A 20,696-nucleotide genomic window follows, 5' to 3' on the forward strand; every position below is an offset into this window, starting at 1 on the left:
CACATTAAAATATAATGTTTTAGATTAAAATATTATATTAAACATTTCAACTGTTGCAATAAAATAATAAGTACATAGATTTATTAAAATAGTAGCAAATATAGCATTAAATTATTATTCGACAATATCCCAGTCCGCACTTCGAAAAAATTTGGCGCGAGACGTCGAGCAGTTGCGCATGTGTCTTTGTTGGTCTACAGAAAAGAAAGGAAATTTTGAAAGATGACAGACAAGGATCCCAGTGGTAAGGCTTAGGCAGATACCTATTCATGTTTTGAGACCATTTCATCAAACACATGTATACCATGAACATGTTTGAAATTTTATGTTTTAATATTTACAACTGATCACATGCATCATTTGTTAGCTTTCAAAGGAAGCCGGTCGGACATTTTCGCCTCGCGTTTTGACCAAACTGAAAGCTGCTAAAGCATTGTAGCACGTGCATAAAACAATGTTAGAAAGACATGTTTAATTACTGTCTAAATTACATAAATATTGCGGTTTTAAGTAGTTACTTTACTTTCAGTTTACGGTTGTTTTGGTGTAATGGGTAGGGGGGGGGGGGGGGGTTGCTACAGTTGTTTAGCCAGTTCCGAATAGGTATCCATTTCGGTTTTGCTTAAAGTCGTCCCATAGACATAGTCCAAACTAGACTAAATGTGAATGGATTTAGTAAAAATATGCCATAACTCTGTAATAACACCCAAATTCTTTTCCAATATCCGGAATTACACCTGTAGCAGGATTGGACTGGGTCGAACATCGATGACCAGGTTGCTCAGTCAGTAGACCACTCAGCTAGTTTTGGAGGGTCCCGGGTTCAAATCCCCGTCTGGCCGCTACATTTTCTCCTCTCCTGTTACAGAATTGGCACCCAACTAAATAACCCATGGTGGTGGTGTTTGGAAGGGACCTGTATCGGTTACTCAAACAGATAACTGTTACTTAAATGGGTAATTGTTACCCATATGCAGGGTTGTGCCAAACCTGATATATCCAGTTGAAGACAACGGCTATTTTGTCATTTTTTTTAACAGATGTATGTGTTTCGAATAAGGGGAATAACTCTTCCATGCTTATTTGTTTATCCCACAGATTTCATAAAAAAAATGATATTTAAATGACGGTAGAAGTCGAAAAAAACGTTGAATATTACAAAAAAATCAAAGTAGACACAACATTTGCTTAACAAAACTGCTTCAGCAGATGACAGCTTCGGCAATGTTGTTACAAAGCCTTCCAATGACTACGACTATGATGTCTATAACGCTGTTAGGAATAATGTCGTCTCTCGCAGCATAAAATATCCATAGAAAGAAAAAGATTACTTGAACTTTAAAAAAAAATTGTCAAGGTACATAACACAGGGTTCGCACAGGCTTGAAAAGGCCTTGAATTTTGAGTGTCTGCCTTGAAAGGCCTTGAAATTGATATATGGCCTTGAAAGGCCTTGAAAAATGGTCGTATAGCCTTGAAAACATAATTTTAGGCCTTGAATTTACTTAATCTATCACAGACATCTTCTAATTTTGGTGGTTAATCGCAGAAAAATCGTTAAAAAATTTCTTAACCCTTACCATGCTTATCACGGCATATTGACAACAAAATGAAAATGACGTTTGTGGAGTCTCTAGAATGTACCACCTGTTATCGGTAATATGATACTCGGAACACATCTGGTTTTATCACTATGTAATAAAAGAAGAATCAGGGTCTTCTGTGGGTTTGTTATTTATGAGGGGTTAAGTAATAATAAGATATAGACAGATCACTGAGCTGGATCAGTCAGCATCACTAGCCGGCTACAAAAACATGGCGGGGAGCCTGGCTATCGTCAGAAGGTGAGGACAATAAAATGACTGCATTTTGATTAAATTCTGACAGTGAATTTGATTAGTTTAATGGTTTTCTTTAGATATTGTTCAAGGCAATTCATAGTTAAAGATCGGCAATTTGAGATGGTAAAATCATAGTTGAATATCGGTATTTTGAGACGGTACAATCTCCAAGAGATCGGGACCTTCTTACAGATGTTGAGATAGGGTGAGAGAGGGATGGTTATGAGTTAGATATAGCGATGTATGGGAAAGTTAAAGGAATTGAAGCATCTGTAATGTCAAGCTTGTTCAAGCAAATTGAAGTTATAACGGAAGACTAAGAGCATGGCTTTCTAGTTTTTATTTGACAATGATGTGATGGTTAGATTGAAATTTCTCAAATTATTTGTTCACTTAAAACTGTCTGCAAATTCGTCAGATATCATCAATATAAAGGATTAATGTGAGAAGAATGAAAGAAACATTTTTATTTTCTTGTCAATATGAAATTCTTATGCTTATAATATGGCTATAAGGGCCTTGAATTTTATCATCAAAAGCCTTGAAAAGGCCTTGAAAAGCCTTGAATTTCATATCTTGATTTCTGTATGAACCTTGTAACAGGTTCCAGGTATGAATGGAAAATCATAAAATTTTAATTTATTACGAGTTTGATTTATCAAATATTCGTAACTGGCTAAAATACCGAACTGGCAAAACAACTGTACTCTGGTATTGCCCCTTTAATGCATTAGGCCTGTTTACATTGATTTCCTAAGATATTGATTGAACTGAACTGTTCGATGATCATGTTCATTTTGTCTGTGTTAGGCCTCTAGGGGGAGAGAAATCGTAACAATTCACTATGATATTGTCATGTGCATACAGGTATGAATTGTGAGGAGATTTCCCTTTATCGATTGGGAATCACCTTACAAAGTTGCAACAATATTGGAAATGTGGGACAATCTTGCTTTACAGAAATCAAAACGCATATTGTTGAGGGTTTAAAAAAATCTGTTAATAAACTGCACTTACATTTCATATTAAAAAAAGTCTCAAGTTAAGTATTGCAAGATAACATTGTAGCAAAACTTTACTTAAGGACGTTCCGAACAGTGGTTGAATGCGCCGTTCGTTCGGACCTCCTCGGGTCAATGAGTGCACATGAAAACTCTTTTGTGACTAAGATTATGAGAAGAGCAATCTTTATGTTATCTGTCTAACGATATCTTACTTTTTAGCGTTAAAATCAGGATAGTATAGTCGATAAACTGCGTATTTGTCGATATTGTACTTAGTTCGGTTTGCCGAAAGCTTGATACCGGGTGAAAATCAAAGTTTGTACGGTCGGTGTAGGACCTAGTTTCGACAAACTAGAAAAAAATAATGTTGTCAGATCTTTGAATTTGGCTAGGCTAATATAACATGAAGCTACACGAATCTTTTGAGAAGCACATTACTTAACTCATACAAACGGACTGATATATGCCGATACATGTATTAGATATGCAGATATCTCCTCAAAAAACATACAAAGACATACAGTTGTGTATGATCACAGGGCCATGTAAGCTATATGAAAAAATAGCCAGAAATTTCTGGCTATTTTTTCATATAGAAACTATACATGGCCCTTTGGTATGATGACATTGATTTTATCGACATTGTTGTGATCAAGTTGAAGTTATCAACTTTGATCGTTGTCACATAGACGCTTTTCATCGTTACAATTTTGGCGCCAAATTCAAATTCATGCTTGAATATCTGCCTCAAACGACTATTGAAGCTAAGATATCTTGACGATGGAAAGATAGATTTTGATAAAATATTTTTCTGCTAAAACAATATAAAATCATGGATTGTCTAAAGGGTAATTGAAGTAGAATCTTTACACGGAATTTTCCATATTGTTTTTTCAGATATTATATCCAGGCAAAATAATGGTTTATTTGTGCCATTTCTTAGCTTTGTATAGCATGATATCTGTGGCATCGTGACATAAAATTAACAGGTATAACAATTCATACTATCAGACTATCACACTTTATAATATTCAATATATAAGATGTTCTTTATAAAAATATTATTGCTCGATTTCGGTCTAATAATATAATTGTGAAAAAAGTCATTTTTGGGGGGGTAGGGGTATAGAAAGGCTAATTACTCAAAAATTCCGCGGTCAATTTTTTTTATATTCTTTCATCATAACCCAAACAATTGTTTTATTATGTGGACAAAAAATAAAGAAAATTAAACGACACGATTTTTTGAAATTAAGTATTTAAGTTGAAATTCAAATGCAAAAATTGGCCCTTTTTAGGCCTCATTTATACGCATTCGCGTGAAAAATTCACAATTATAATATTGTTTTGAGTGGAAACGACATTGAGTTCATTGATATCCATATAAACTTACATATTAAAGATAAAAAAAATTGTTGTTTGTAATATTTCAGTCAATTATCAAGCTTTGAAAAAATGTGTGTAAAATTGTATTTTGAGAAAAACAGATGGTAAAGTAGGGTTATTGAGAGTACAATATTTCCAAAACCGCACGGTCAAATTTCAAACAAAAGCCAACAGTTTATCAACCAATCTTTCAATGAGCAAATTTTAAAGAAAATTAAATGAGGGGAAATTTTTAGGCCTAACTGTATCGAACCACCTTAATAAGTCATCTGTAACCAGGTAGTTCTATTTTTAGAGCATCCAACTAGTGTTTGGAGGTCCTGGGTTCGAACCTTGGTCCTATAAAAATATATACCCACACTGGTGGTATATAATTTATGGAATGCTCTTATACACAGTCACTTGTACTTGCTACACCCATCTAATGTTATACACTCTTCTTTTTAGAGGGTTTTGATGATGCTGTTGAGGAGCGAGTTATCAATGAAGAATATAAAATATGGAAGAAGAATACTCCATTTCTGTACGACCTTGTCATGACCCACGCACTGGAGTGGCCAAGTTTAACAGCACAGTGGTTACCAGATGTCACACGGTATTTCAATTTTAGCATCTTTAAAATTTTGCGATCTGGCTATATTTTATCCATTTCTCAAAATTTAAATTTTTGCAACAATAGAAATGACCTGTGATACAGCAAAAATGTATTGCCTGTGAAATCAACGATATGTATAATAACATGAGGAAATTATGACTTTTTAAAAAAATTTGATATCTGAAACTAATATTTACAGCCCTTCTAAGTGTTCCCTTGTTTTATCAATCATATGAAATGTTTTTTGCTCTGATTGTAGACCAGAAGGAAAAGATTATTCTCTACACAGACTTATCCTAGGGACACACACGTAAGTGATTTAGATATATTCTAAGAAGTATTAACATATGCAATTCAAAAATAGATTAAAAAAAATTATGCACTCTGAATTTCTTCAATGGTAGAACAAAAAGTCTGATATTATTTTGAGACCTTGTCTAGACATGCAGAAACAATTAAAATTGTGTAACTAGCTTTCTGTAGCCAGCTTCATAGCCTAAAGGCATTGTTTAATGTTCATACTGGGTGAAAGGAAAAAAGTATAGGGGAAAATCCCTTTAGATTATACAATATAAAAGGGGCATGTTATTTTAAAACTTTATTATTTTGTCCAAATATTATCATTCTTGTTACAAGTACTGATCTTCGCCCTTTAATCATTTGATTAGTTATACAAGTTGTATGAGTTTTGATCAATAACAGTTCTTTGCTATGCCTGTGTCTCATTCATGTTACAAATTCCTAGACCTTCAGTTACTTTGAGTAAATCTGAATTTAGAGTAATCTTTGGGTAAATCTGGGTAATTAAAAAAAAATCCACTCTTGTTCGCTTTCAGCTGCCTAAGGTTGTACAAAAAAATGTAAATGGTCAAAATTTCACCAGACAGAAAATGTAGGCTTTACAATTTTCATGTAAAGGAAAAATGTTATTCCTGTATTGATGTGGGTAATTAAAAAAAAAAAAAATGCACTCTTGTTCGCTTTCAGCTGCCTTTGGTTGCGCAAAAAAATGTAAATGGTTGAAATTTCACCTGACAAAAAAAGTAGGCTTTACAATTTTCATTTAAAGGAAAAATGTTATTCCTGTATTGACGGGTAAGCTCTACGTCTGACCTAAACATTTTAATAGCTTTGAAGAGACCATTGAGAAATAAAATATGTGTGCAATCCTGTAAAATGAATTTCTAAAATCTTTCTTTGGTGTCGAACCTTATCACTAGTGTTGGTGCATTACAGTAAAAATAGGAAGTCATTGTCTTTATATGTATCAGTGTAGCTTAGATTATGGCTTATTATTAAATCAATTTCTGTATAAATACATTCTGCCAAAAAAAAAGTCTTTCAACCTTTATATTGTGTACTTACTAACACTGTAATCTTCCTCTTTGGTTGAGTACATTTATTTAAACAGTGGTGTATAATTTCATCTGGAATGTTTAGATCTACAGATATTTTCAATTGAAAAACACATTTTAAGAAAGGAATGTTATTGCATAACGAACTTGGTCATAGCAAATTCTAAGCATTATTCTGGAGATTTGTTTGAGTAAATGTTTTGTCCATGCATTTACTAGTTGTCATAATGTCATTTGTCTAATAGCACTATATAATGAACTTGTACATCCTGTTCACGCCATATATTGTATGCAGAAAATTATAGTGTATATGTCAGTAGAAGAAAGTTTATTTATTGCTGCAAAGTCCATAAAATCAGATATAGCAAATATATTCAACTTGCATAACTTGAGTCATGTGATTGTTATATGTGTATTTTAATGGTTGTTTCTTCTTTTCTTCCCTTTCAAAGGACAAGGTATGTTAATGGATACATTTGAGAAACTTAAAGAACAAGATTTGACAGATGCATACATTGATGAGATCAACACAGAGAAGAAAGTAGCAATCTGTTTTGGGTGTTGTAATGCAGAGAACATCAACACTTGAAAAATACCAGATAATTTGTGTCTCTCAACCGACATTGAATCACATTGGTTGGGTCAAAATTCAAAATCATGTGATCTTATCACTTAAACTTTTACAAGATTTAAAAAGAAAAAATCAATAGATAGAAAATTGCTTTTCAGTTTCTTTCTTTAAAAATTCTAGTATTGATTTAAAAGAAGAATTCAAAATCCTAGAAGTTTATTCTGTAGCTATAATGTGTCTCGTAGTTGCGATTGCTTTGGGTGTGGACCGGAGCAACTAATGGCATGTTCCTGTAAAGCTTTATAATGTATATTTATATATCTTGTAGTAAGACACTGATCAACATTATGTCAAAGTCGACATAATTACACAATTTAATTAACTGTTGATTTACAAATATAAGAAAGGGGAAAAATAGCTGAAATTATAAGGAAAAGAATGTATGCATCTTAAAAGGGATCCAGATTTGTTTTTCTCAAAATGTTTTCTGAGACATTTGCCTTGGCCCTTTGGTTTCTTTCAGCTCGGATGAACAGAACCATCTATTGATAGCCAGTGTCCAGCTTCCCAATGACAATGCCCAGTTTGATGCTTCCCATTATGACAGTGAAAAGGGAGGTAAGATATTGAGGCAATGTGTTGGCAATTTAACTTCTGTATTTCATGGTGATTATATAATTACATGGTTAACCTTAATCATATGTCTGAAAATCAGTTGAAATGATTTTTTGGTGGATCGGTCCTCAGATGTCAAAGTAATGGCTTCAGTAATAGAAAAACACATATTGATGAAATAAGTCTTTGAATTTTTATAAGACTTTGATAAGACAATGTTCTTCAAATATGTTGAAAAATGAGCACAAACGAAAGAGCTGCATTTTAAAAGATTTTAAGTAAAATGTGATTGAAAAGCAGCCATTTCGTTCCACCATCTGTATTCATAATGCTATGTCTTTGTACTGTGTATGTACTTGTCATGAAGTCCCAAAAAATACCTGGGTATGGGACTTGCTATATTTCTAATTACTGGGACTCATAAAAAAAATGGAAAATTGACTTTTTAGACTGGTCTAAAAACATTCTGCATAGATCGCTAACAAACACACAAAAACATAGTACTATATGGGGATAAGTAGACCCAAGAAAGAACATTTCTTACCAAGGTTTTCTGATTTGGAAAACGTATAGAATCTTGAGCCTTTTTAATTGAAGAGGAGAAAGTAAGTATTCTAAATATGAATTAGTTAATCTTTTTAAATATTTTTTCAGAGTTTGGAGGCTTTGGTTCAGTAAGTGGGAAGATCGAGATAGAAATCAAAATAAACCATGAAGGAGAAGTCAATAGGGCCAGGTACATGCCACAAAACCCATGTGTTCTCGCCACAAAAACACCGTCAAGTGATGTACTGGTGTTTGACTACACAAAACATCCCTCGAAACCAGGTAACCACAATACTGGAGAGATAAACACAATCTGGTTAAATACAGGTCCTTATACTCACTCTTGTTTTATAGAGGATCTGAAAACATCCAATTAGGGGGCAAATTCTGGAAACGCGACAAATCAAATGCGTTACTGCCTTATACTGCTTATACTGTTTCTCTACATGCATGCTAGGATGAAAAGTTGTTTTCAGTTGATGTAGCTAGGTGAGAAAATGCATATGTTTTATGCTTTTAAATTCATTAAGACAGTAGTTTCTAATAGGTACAAACATATCTGTTGTATCATGTAGATATGTGTTTTCAAGATTGGTAGATGAAGAAAACACTCATGAACATTTATTTTATATTTCAGATCCAAGTGGAGAATGCACTCCAGAACTTCGTCTGAAAGGTCATCAAAAAGAAGGGTGAGTAGTGAATGTTAAAGCCACTCCATTTTGAATATTGGGAGTGCGGCATAACTAAAATCAAACAATGGTGTGAGAGGGAAAAAAAGCTTTAAATTTGTATAAAGTTTGAATGGTGTCAGCCTGACTATAAACTGAGCATTACAATATGTTTCATTGACTAAATTGGCTTTGAGCTATCTCATACCTTAACTGCAAAATGACAATGCTGGTATCTTACTCATTTCTTGGACATTCTTGTTTGTTAGCTCACCTGGTCCAAAGGACCAAGGTGAGCTTATGCCATACCCCGGCGTCTGTTGTCTGTCGTCCGTCCGACCATCAACAATCGACTTCTTCTCCATAACCGCTGGTAGGATTTCAACAAAATTTGACTGGTAGCATCCTTATGGGCTACTAACTGAAAATGAGGGTCGGGGGGAAAACATGGGATTACGCTCATAATGCAATGGTAGCATCCTTATAAGGTGGGGATTCAAAATTGTGCAAATGATGGGGCTGATCCCCAGGGGGCCTGAGGGTCGGGGTCAAAAGGGATTAATTTGGCTATTTGCATATAAACAACTTCTTCTCTGCAACTCAGCATGGAAGAGCACTCATAATGCAATAGTAGCATCCTTATAGGATGGGGATTTAAAATTGTACAAAGTATAGGGCTGACTCCCTGGGGCCTTAGACGCAGGGCCAAAAAGGTTAATTAGGCTACTATTTTCATTTAAATTACTCCACTCTGAACCTTTGTATTGGATAGCATATTTGTATGGTATCTATAGCATCATTATATGGTTGTGTTTCAAAATTAAACAAATTTTGGAGTCAATTTTACTAATTTTTAGCCCACCATCATCAGATGGTGGGCTATTCAAATCGCCCTGCGTCCGTGGTCCGTCGTCCGTCCGTAAACAATGCTTGTTATCACTATTTCTTAAAAACTGCTGCAGGGATTTTGTTCAAACTTATACAGATTTTGAGGCTGATCGGAAAAACAAGATGGCCGCCAGGCAGCCATCTTTGATTTTGGCAGTTGAAGTTTGTTATCAATATTTCTTGAGAACTACTGAAGGGATTTTGTTCAAACTTCACATGGAGGTTACCCTTGGTCCCAAGTTGTGCCATACAGATTTTGAGGCTGATCGGAAAAACAAGATGGCCGCCAGGCAGCCATCTTTGATTTTGGCAGTTGAAGTTTGTTATCGATATTTCTTGAGAACTACTGAAGGGATTTTGTTCAAACTTCACATGGAGGGTAACCTTGGTCCCTATTTGTGCCATACAGATTTTGAGGCTGATCGGAAAAACAAGATGGCCGCCAGGCAGCCATCTTTGATTTTGGCAGTTGAAGTTTGTTATCGATATTTCTTGAGAACTACTGAAGGAATTTTGTTCAAACTTCACATGGAAGTTACCCTTGGTCCCTATTTGTGCCATACAGATTTTGAGGCTGATAGGAAAAACAAGATGGCCACCAGGCGGCAATCTTGGATTTTGATAGTTAAGGTTTGATATCCCTATTTCTCAAAAAGTGCTGAAGGGATCTTTCTCAAATTTAATATGTAGGTTCCCCTAGGGCCCTTGTTTTGCATATTGCATTTTTGGACCAATCGGTGCACAAGATGGCCGTCAGGCCGCCATCTTGGATTTTGATAGTTAAAAGTTTGTTATGGCTATTTCTCAGATAGTACTGAATGGATCTGTCTCAAATTTCATATGTAGGTTCCCCTAGGGACCTAGTTGTGCATATTGCATTTTGGGAACGATCAGTTAACAAAATTGCTGCCAGGCAGCCATCTTTGATTTTGATATTCAAAGTTTGTTATCGCTATTTCTCAGAAAGTATTGAATGGATCTTTCTCAAATTTCACATGTAGGTTGCCCTAGGGCCCTAGTTGTGCATATTGTGATTTGGGACCGATTGATCAACAAGATGGCGCCAAGAAGTCATCTTGGATTTTGATAGTTGAAGTTTGTTACCGCTATTTCTCAAAAGGTACTGAAGTGATCTGTCTCAAATTTTATATGTAGTATGTTTGAAAAAGTTTAAAAAGTAGAGAAAAGATCCATCTTTCCTTTGTCAGATATAGATCATTCTTTGGTGGGCGCCAAGATCCCTCTGGGATCTCTTGTTCTAATTGTAAGTCTTTGTGATAATTACAAAAAAAAAATGCCAAAAAAACCCAGGTGAGCGATACAGGCCCTCTGGGCCTCTTGTTTATCAATCCAATGTTACTAATGAAGCAAATCTGATGAATACCCACCTGGCAATACTTCAACCAAAGTCAATATCAGATTCCTATAGGATTCATGCATTCCACAGCCTGGTCCTCTGGTCACTATAATGATAATACAAATGTTTATTTGCTAATAAAGCGTTGATGGATCTACTAAAATGTCTTCAAGTTATTTAAAAGTTGAGTCATTCTAACTTTATTTTACTTTTAGATATGGATTATCATGGAACCCCAATTTGAATGGTCACCTTTTAAGTGCTTCTGACGATCATGTATGTAAAACAAACTAAGAGGGGCACAGTTTATATTGTAAACCAACTTCCTTTAGTGAGCGATTTATTTTTTCGAATTTTGTGGGAAAGATGAGATTGCAAAAGTTTCATCTCTGGGAAGTAATATCTTGGACAATTGTGGAATGAAAATCACGAAATTTAGTATCCGCAAAAGAAAGTTGGTTTACGTTTAATAACGATCTTGATTTTCAACACAATATTCATTTATAGATATGGAGACTTAGTGACCTGTGTGTCGTATGAAATTTCATGTCAAAATGTGTACCGAAAATAAAAAGCTGTACAAATGAAATCAATATAGTTTTTAAAGAAAAAAGTTGTATTCATTTAAAGTAGTGATCTTGGTTCAAAAGTTACGGGTGTTAGTATTTTCAATTGCTAAATTTGTATGAATTAATTTTCTATATATCTTCTTGTTTCTTCTTGCAGACTATATGTCTTTGGGACATCAACACACCACCAAAAGAGGGCAGAGTCATAGATGCTCATACTATATTCACAGGCCACACATCAGTAGTAGAGGTATATTTATACAAATAATCTGTATTTTAATGTGGATGTTCTAGTAGAAGGAAATGTTAGTTATGAAAAACACAACTTTCAAACTCTATGTTGGAAACTGTCAAGTCATCTGTTCCAGAAATTAACTTAAAATCAACAAACAAGCTTTTACCATATATGATTTTCTTTGAAACTTTTCCTGTCTCATCATTATAGTCCATTGCCAATTCAAAATGTTTTGAATATTTTTGCTAAATTCCCAAAATTTTAATTGATACATTAATGACTGCCCATTCACTATATATTCTTCCAAAACTGCCACCACCAAAACGCTAACACAGATCAGTAAAAAAGGAAATAAAGAAATCTCAATGAATGAAAATAACAGTAAACTATACAATGTATTTCTCTTTATTGTCATTAATGTAATGTCATGCATTTACAGGATGTAGCCTGGCATTTACTCCATGAAAGTTTATTTGGATCAGTCGCTGATGATCAGAAATTAATGATGTAAGTTATTTAAAACTGCTTTTAGAGTAGTTATCTTCGATGTTTAAATATATTAGGATTTTTTCGTAGCGTCCATTTGACAACTAATGCAGATATTCAGTAAACCATATTAGTTTCACATGCAAACAATTTTCGTGTATTTTGCAAGTGATTAAGAATTTGTGAAAATCAATGGGCACAAAAACGTTTCAAATGCAAAGTTAGTGGATGTCTTAACTGTAAATGGCAGACAAAGAATTGTTAATCTTGAAAATGCAAAATTAAGTCTGTGGAGCTGAAAGTAGTGCTCTGATTTTAGAGGACATTTTTGTACCACCAATTTTAGGATTTGGAAAGTTAATAATGGGAAAAGTCATAAAATTGTAGAAAGTAGCACTGTACACGATTTTTAGCTGGTCATTTCTTTGTTCACAGCTGGGATACACGATCAAATGACACCACAAAACCCAGTCACACAGTGGACGCTCACACAGCTGAGGTCAACTGTCTATCATTCAACCCTTACAGTGAATTTATACTAGCCACAGGGTCTGCAGACAAGGTGAGTTTCTAGGACCTTAGATCCAAGTCTGTTTCATTTAATCCTTACAGTGAATTTATACTAGCCACAGGGTCTGCAGACAAGGTGAGTTTCTAGGACTTTAGATCCAAGTCTGTCTATCATTTAATCCTTACAGTGAATTTATACTAGCCACAGGGTCTGCAGTCCAGGTGAGTTTCTAGGACTTTAGATCCAAGTCTGTCTATCATTTAATCCTTACAGTGAATTTATACTAGTCACAGGGTCTGCAGACAAGGTGAATTTCTAGGACCTTAGATCCAAGTCTGTCTATCGTTTAATCCTTACAGTAAATATATACTAGCCACAGGGTCTGCAGACAAGGTGAGTTTCTAGGACCTTAGATCCAAGTCTGTCCACCATTGGTTTCCTCAGATTTCCTTGATCACCAATAGACCTACTGTTTTTGAAATTGCACATGGTAGTACGTTCTGGCAAAAAGCAATCAAACAAGATGTCTCTTTTGGTTCCTTAATGGGTAAAAGTTTTGAAATTGTCTGATTTTAATGTAAAGTGTAAAAATATACAAGAGAAACCTTAGGGACACTGATATTATTGATTGATCACAGGTTTAAAGAGGTCTTAAAATTACCTCATTTTGGCCCTTTCTTGTAGACAACAGTTTTCAAATGTAAAAGTATGGGAGTACTTGGACTAGCTTTCATTCTTTGATATAGAGAAATTATAAAAGGATATGGTGGATTAGTTTGTCTTCTGTTTTATCCACTTGTGTGATTATTTCATGATTTTATTTTCAGACTGTTGCACTGTGGGATCTCAGAAACCTTAAACTGAAATTACATTCTTTTGAATCACATAAAGATGAAATTTTCCAGGTGAGTTTGGCTTCATGATAATAAACTAAAGGAAAGTGATCTAGTCACTCCAAAGTAATATATTCATTAAAAAAAAAAATCATCCGATTGTAATTTATCATCATTGAAGTTCAATACATTTGTAATCCCCCGCCCAACGAAGTTGGCGGGGGATATACAAATGGGTTCCGTCCGTCCGTCTGTCCGTCCGTCCGTACGAATAGTTTCCGGAGCATAACTCTAAAACCAGTAGAGATATTTCCACGAAACTTCATACACACATTGGTCTTATGGTTTAGTAGTGCCTTTTACTATTTTTAGGTTTTCATTTTTTGCATATTTTCCGTAACCATGGAAACATTGCTGAAAATATCATATTTTTGTACCAGGTTCGTTTCCGGAGCATAACTCTAAAACCAGAAGAGATATTTCCACGAAACTTCATAGACACATTGGTCTTATGGTCTAGTAGTGCCTTTTACTATTTTAAGGTTTTCACTTTTTGTACTTTTTTCTGTAACCATGGAAACATTGCTGAAAATTGCAGATTTTTGTGTAAGAATCGTTTCCGAAGCACAACTCTAAAACCAGCAGAGATATTTCCATGAAACTTCATAGACACATTGTTCTTATGGTCTAGTAGTGCCTTTTGCTATTTTTAGGTTTTCATTTTTTGCACTTTTTCCGTAACCATGGAAACATTGCTGAAAATATATTAATTTTTGTACCAGGTTCGTTTCCGCAGCATAACTGGAAAACCGGTCGAGATATATGCACGGAACTCCATAGGCACATTAGTCTTATGGTCTAGTAGTGCCTGTTGCTATTTTAAGGTTTTCACTTTTTGTACTTTTTTCTGTAACCATGGAAACATTGCTGAAATTGCAGATTTTTGTGTAAGAAACGCTTCCGGAGCACAACTCTAAAACCAGCAGAGATATTTCCATGAAACTTCATAGACACATTGTTCTTATGGTCTAGTAGGGCCTTTTGTTATTTTTAGGTCATCTGACTCGAAGGGTCAGGATGACCTATAGTCGTCATGTTTCGTCCGTCGTCGTCCGCCGTGCGTTAACTTTTCACATTTTGAACTTCTTCTCAAGTTCTACTGGTTTGATTTGGCTGAAACTTGCATGAAATGATCCTGACATGGTCCCGACAAAGTGTTGTTATTTTTCAGGTCGATCTGAAATCCAAGATGGCCGCCACAACCGCCATCTTGAAAACACATTTTGAACTTCTTCTCAAGTTCTACTGGTGCAATTTGGCTGAAACTTGCATGAAATGATCCTGACATAGTCCCGACAAAGTGTTGTTATTTTTCGGGTCAATTTGAAATCCAAGATGGCCGCCACAACCGCCATCTTGAAAACACATTTTGAACTTCTTTTCAAGTTCTATCGGTGCGATTTGGCTGAAACTTACATGAAATGATCCTGACATGGTCCCGACAAAGTGTTGTTATTTTTCGGGTCGATCCAAAATCCAAGATAGCCGCCATCTTGAAAACACATTTTGAACTTCTTCTCAACTTCTGCCTGTGTGATTTGGCTGAAACTTGCCTGAGATGATCCTGACATGGATCGTCAAAGTATTCTTACATCTCTGGTTGATCCCAAATTGAAGAAGGCTATTATGACACTATATCTAATTAAATTCCTACTTGTTAAGGCCCTTAGGCCTCTTGTTTGAAATAAAATAAAATTTGATCCTGAATGGTCCTGACAAAGTGAACCATATGAAAATGATTTACTATTGCCAAGTAGTCATGAAGCCCTTTGGGCTCTGAGGTTTTCACTTTTTGTGCTTTTTTCTGTAACCATAGAAACATGAAAATAATATTTTTACATATCTGCAGCATAGGTAGCACATTCTTTTTATGGTCTAGTGACCTTTTGCCGTTTCATTTTTGCAAGACCGTTTTGGGCCTCTTGTTAGGTTTTCACTTTTTGTGCTTTTTTCTGTAACCATAGAAACATTGCTGAAAATATCATATTTTTGTAGCAGGTTCATTTCCGGAGCATAACTCTAAAACCAGCATAGATATTTCCACGAAACTTCATAGGCACATTCTTTTTATGGTCTAGTAGTACCTTTTGCTATTTTTAGGTTTTCATTTTTTGCACTTTTTCCGTTACCATGGAAACATTGCTGAAAATATCATGGTAAATGGTAAATGTTACTTTGAAAAGCTCCACCCATAGTCTAATATAAATGTCAAGGCTGTATACCTGATTCAACAGTTGCAGCCCCGCTCTACTTGAATTATACTCCATCTTTCTTTAGAACAACTTCCTTTTTCCTGATTTTTTTTTCATATACATAAGTCTCCACAATCAAACTTACTTCAGCTTTGATATGTCCATTGGCAGGGGATCTGAATGACTATGTCCTTGTTTCTGTTTCAACACATTATTTTCTTACTTTTATTTCATTTAAACAAGTTTTATTGACGTGATGTTATAGTCAGAAGGATTAAATAACAGTTTGTCATTGCTTCTGTGGTTAAGTGACATCCTTTCTTGTTATAAGGTTCAATGGTCACCTCATAATGAGACCATCCTGGCCTCCAGTGGAACTGATAGAAGACTTCATGTGTGGGATCTTAGGTATGTTGAAAATTCTTCATATTTGAAGATAGAAACCAGAAAATAGAAACATGCTATTGGAATTTTACAAGAATTCCTGTAAATGAAGTCGGTTGTTTCCTAAGTTATATATCATGGTTGAAAAATTCTGTATTTGCATATAACAGAGTTATTTGCCCTTACGGGAAGGTATTGATTGTGACGTCATGTATTTGCGAGCGTAACGTCATAGTTTTCAGAGAAAACGATGTGAATTGCGCTCACAAAATAATTACGTAACAATCGATAACTACCCGCTAGGGAGCTAACTCTGTAATGTGCAAAGACGGAATAGCGCAAAGTCAAATCTCTTCAATATACCTGTTTTACATAGATGAACAAAGCAAAACAAAAATGAATGTAACAGGTATATTAATTGCAATTAAAAGCATTGATTCTTCAATAATTATTTTGAAAGACATTTTTAAAAAGTTGTGTTATTTTCCATTTATATTCTGCTTGTATGACACAGTAAAATTGGAGAGGAGCAGTCAGCTGAAGATGCAGAGGATGGTCCCCCAGAGCTACTGGTAGGTGTTTATATCGGGATGTCATAAATAGGGCATGATGTCAAGATGACCCTGGTAACCGGTTCTTATAGATAAATACTGTCTTATTAGAAACTTTTGGTCTTGTAGTTAGAAAAGAATTGAAGTTTTACCTATGTATAATGCTATATCAATAACTTCTGTGCATATGAATGGAAAGCATTCAATTCAGGTTAAAGACATTAATTTTGACTATATTAGATCAATTATAATATTTGATCAACCTTGTTAAATTATTTGATATTTGAGAAAGGCCTTTGGGTCATAAAAATCTACTGGGCCATAACCATGAATGCATGTCTCATTATCCTATCTCATTACAAATATACTTTTGACATTAAGATCAACACGTTAACACTCAGCAGTCAGTCTAAGCTTTATAACATATATGATAATGTATAGAAACAGTAATGTGTTGTTTTTCTGCCCTCAGTTTATTCACGGTGGACACACAGCTAAGATATCCGACTTCTCGTGGAATCCCAATGAACCCTGGGTTATATGCTCAGTTTCTGAAGACAACATCATGCAAGTATGGCAAATGGTAAGTTTAAAACGTTTTAGTCATAACACTATTGCAGGGGTGAGTGATTCAAACCCTGACTGTTTGGTCAAGGCCTATGTGGAAATATTGTTAGGTGGATTTCAGCTTTCCATCACTCTGGGGGAAAAAAGTGACAGATCTCCTGTAAATCCCTCCTGTTGTATCCCACTTTGATATGGAGGAGGAATAATATTTTCTCCGATGCTTGACTGGGTTACCCCGCAGTAACCTGGAAAAAGATAGCTTGTCTTTTACCGAGATACAGAAAAGATAGCAAACATGCACTAGACAATGATGTGACATCATCATTAACTGTGGAGAGGACGTCATTAGTGCTGATGCATTGTGGTGTTCCTGGGATGTTAATGAATTGAAAATGTTTCTTAAAACTGAATTTTCACAATTTTCCTTGAAGCATGGAAGAAAAATAATCAGGGATATCTCAACCTATGTGAAAGATTTTGGTCATCAACCCTCAGCAAGCCTCGGGTTGAGATATCCATGTCCACTTGACAGGCCCATATTAGTCTTAGATATTTATAATATTGTTCTCTCTTAACATATAACCATGTTACTGATGGAGAGATAGTTATAACTAATTAATACTACTGATTATTGTGTGATGTGGTATTCCTGGTGACATTCAATTTCTACTTTCATTTCAGGCAGAGAACATTTACAATGACGAGGAACCAGACACGCCGGCGGGGGAATTAGAACAAACATCTACATAGAATCAAACTTTGTTACATTGTGTAGAACGAAAATGGACCAAATACTCTTGTGTAGAAAATAATCATGAACAATTTACATTGATTTTCTGCATCAGGTATGACAACAGAAAAGAAATAACAAGAATGACTGAAGATTATGATTTCAGCAGTTTTAAAGAGCTGACGATTTAAAGGTTAGGAAGTCAAGGTTATATCTGTTTTGTCCTGATTCATAAGGAGAAGAAATACATTCAAGATTTTGTGGCCCTGGAGTGCTGTTAAAATTCTTATATGCTGTACAAAGTGTAATTTATTTTCTAATGGTAGGCTATAGTGAATGTGTTGAAATTTTCATCAGTACAACTTAAAAAGTACGCAATGGATGTGTCACATTGGATACCACATTTGTATAGTGCATTAAAATGTCATGGAGACGAGTCAGCATCTTCAAAATGTCGCTCTCTTGAACAGCGGTCTTGTTAGGATTATAACTCAAATTGATATGTCAATACAAAAGTTAGAATTGTGTTAGTTTTGCTGACTTTTTCAGAAATTGTTTATAATTTCATGTCTGACCATGTTCTACAGATCATTGCTGGTTGATAAATGAAAAAATATCTAACACAATTTTTACATGTAATGGGTGGGAGGGTTTGTATATCACAGGTTGGAAATATTTGTTTTTCATCATTTCTCTCATCTTCATATCCAGCTGACAATTTTGAAAATGTTTAGCAAATCTTGTACATTAATGTTAACTATGATTCAGAGTGTCAGTTGTAATATTTTACATCAAAATAAATTGAAGAAAAAACTCACATTTTGTGTTATACATGCTATCAGTATTTAATATAGAACACATGTGTATTGTTACTTTTATACAAATAATAACTGCAATAGAAAGACATAACTGGTATATCTTAATACTGTTATGTTGTATTATATATATATAGAAAAACATTGCAATTACCAATATCAATGGAAAATTCCTTTATTAACCCACCATCATCAGATGGAGGGCTATTCAAATTGCTTTTCATTTGTGGTCCGTCTTCCGTCCATTAACATTTCTTGTTACCGCTTTTTCTCATAAAGTGCTGAAGGGATCTTTCTCAAATTTCATATGTAGGTTCCCCTAGGACCCTTATTGCGCATATTGCATTTTTAGCTCGCCTATTCAAAGAATAGGGGGAGCTAATGTTGTCACCCCGGCGTCAGCGTTGGCGTCCCATTTCACGTTAAAGTTTTTGAGCAAGTTTCTGTTTCGTCAATTGTTTAAGCTTAAGTCATCATAAATGTTTATGATTTTATTTTCCTAATGTGTATGGATGCTGAACGTGATAATACAGCCAATATTGGGCCCTTTAGGGGTTTTTTGAGTCTGTTAATTTGTCATATTTCCACGTTAAAGTTTTTGAGCAAGTTTCTATTTTGTCTATTGTTTAAGCATAAGTCATCATAAATGTTTATGATTTTATTTTTAGCCCACCATCATCAGATGGTGGGCTATTCAAATCGCCCTGCGTCCGTGGTCCGTCGTCCATCCGTAAACAATGCTTGTTATCACTATTTCTTAAAAACTACTGCAGGGATTTTGTTCAAACTTCACATGGAGGGTCCCCTTGGTCCATATTTGTGCCATACAGATTTTGTGGCTGATCGTAAAAACAAGATGGCCGCCAGGCAGCCATCTTTGATTTTGGCAGTTGAAGTTTGTTATCGATATTTCTTGAGAACTACTGAAGGGATTTTGTTCAAACTTCACATGGAGGTTACCCTTGGTCCCTAGTTGTGCCATACAGATTTTGAGGCTGTAGGAAAAACAAGATGGGCACCAGGCAGCCATCTTGGATTTTGATAGTTAAGGTTTGATATCCCTATTTCTCAAAAAGTGCTGAAGGGATCTTTCTCAAATTAAATGTGTAGGTTCCCCTAGGGCCCTAGTTGTGCATATTGTATTTTTGGACCAATCGGTGAACAAAATGGCCGCCAGGCCGCCATCTTGGATTTTGATAGTTAAAGTTTGTTATCGCTATTTCTCAGATAGTACTGAAGGGATCTGTCTCAAATTTTATATGTAGGTTCCCCGAGGACCCTAGTTGTGCATATTGTGATTTGGGACCGATCGGTCAACAAGATTGCTGCCAGGCAGCCATCTTGGATTTAGATATTCAAAGTTTGTTATCGCCATTTCTCAGAAAATATTGAATGGACCTTTCTCAAAGGAGAAGGTACATTAAGACTCAAAATTAATTCTCCAGTAAATACAACATATTTTGCCATATAACAGCTGAATACATTTGCTTACTCATTACATCTCGAAAATATCCCGCATGTGCCAATTACGTTCACTATGACGTCATCAACATGCAGTTTCCCGCCATTTTTCACAAAAATCATTGAAAAATCATACTTTTTGAGTGGTTTTCTCTAAAAATGAATGTGGCCGCCTTGGTGGAGCAGAAAGAAATTTTCACACGTTGTGTATCGTGTATTTACGCATATCCATGCAAAATGTAAAGTTGCTGCAAGGTGGCGGCCAAATCCATTTCAAGCCTTTTCTAACCTAAAGATGATGAATTTCTAGCAAAATTTGGTGAGAAGAGGAAAATCATCAATTTGATGACGTCATAGGTGGGACACATCGTGTACATGGTTATAAAAAATTATGTTTTGATGAATGGCAAGTATGAGAGTATTTATTGATATGAAATTGATGGGGATCAGAGTTAATTTTTTTCGGCCTGAAA

The 20,696-nt window shown here is 35.1% G+C and overlaps 1 protein-coding gene across 1 annotated transcript; it reads left to right on the plus strand.

The window, feature by feature from the left end:
- Positions 1-112: 112 nt before the first annotated feature.
- LOC138336833 (histone-binding protein RBBP4) lies at positions 113-18,764 on the plus strand. The gene is made up of 16 exons (XM_069286429.1): positions 113-244; positions 4,679-4,826; positions 5,086-5,136; positions 6,634-6,639; positions 7,276-7,370; positions 8,022-8,195; positions 8,551-8,605; positions 11,045-11,105; positions 11,556-11,648; positions 12,073-12,140; positions 12,555-12,681; positions 13,458-13,535; positions 16,047-16,123; positions 16,614-16,671; positions 17,123-17,233; positions 17,899-18,764. Exons 1-16 carry the CDS (start codon positions 223-225, stop codon positions 17,965-17,967), a joined length of 1,293 nt encoding a protein of 430 aa, XP_069142530.1. The 5' UTR covers positions 113-222; the 3' UTR covers positions 17,968-18,764.
- Positions 18,765-20,696: the final 1,932 nt, after the last annotated feature.

The sequence above is a fragment of the Argopecten irradians genome, chromosome 1 (genome assembly GCF_041381155.1).
Source record: "Argopecten irradians isolate NY chromosome 1, Ai_NY, whole genome shotgun sequence".
Taxonomy (NCBI): domain Eukaryota; kingdom Metazoa; phylum Mollusca; class Bivalvia; order Pectinida; family Pectinidae; genus Argopecten; species Argopecten irradians.

Excerpts from the sequence above, each read along its gene's own strand:
- LOC138336833 (XM_069286429.1), top strand. The coding sequence starts at position 223 with ATGACAGACAAGGATCCCAGTG. Across the intron at positions 11,106-11,555 it reads TAAGTGCTTCTGACGATCAT|ACTATATGTCTTTGGGACAT; the intron begins GTATGTAAAACA and ends TTCTTCTTGCAG. Across the intron at positions 12,682-13,457 it reads CCACAGGGTCTGCAGACAAG|ACTGTTGCACTGTGGGATCT; the intron begins GTGAGTTTCTAG and ends TTTTATTTTCAG.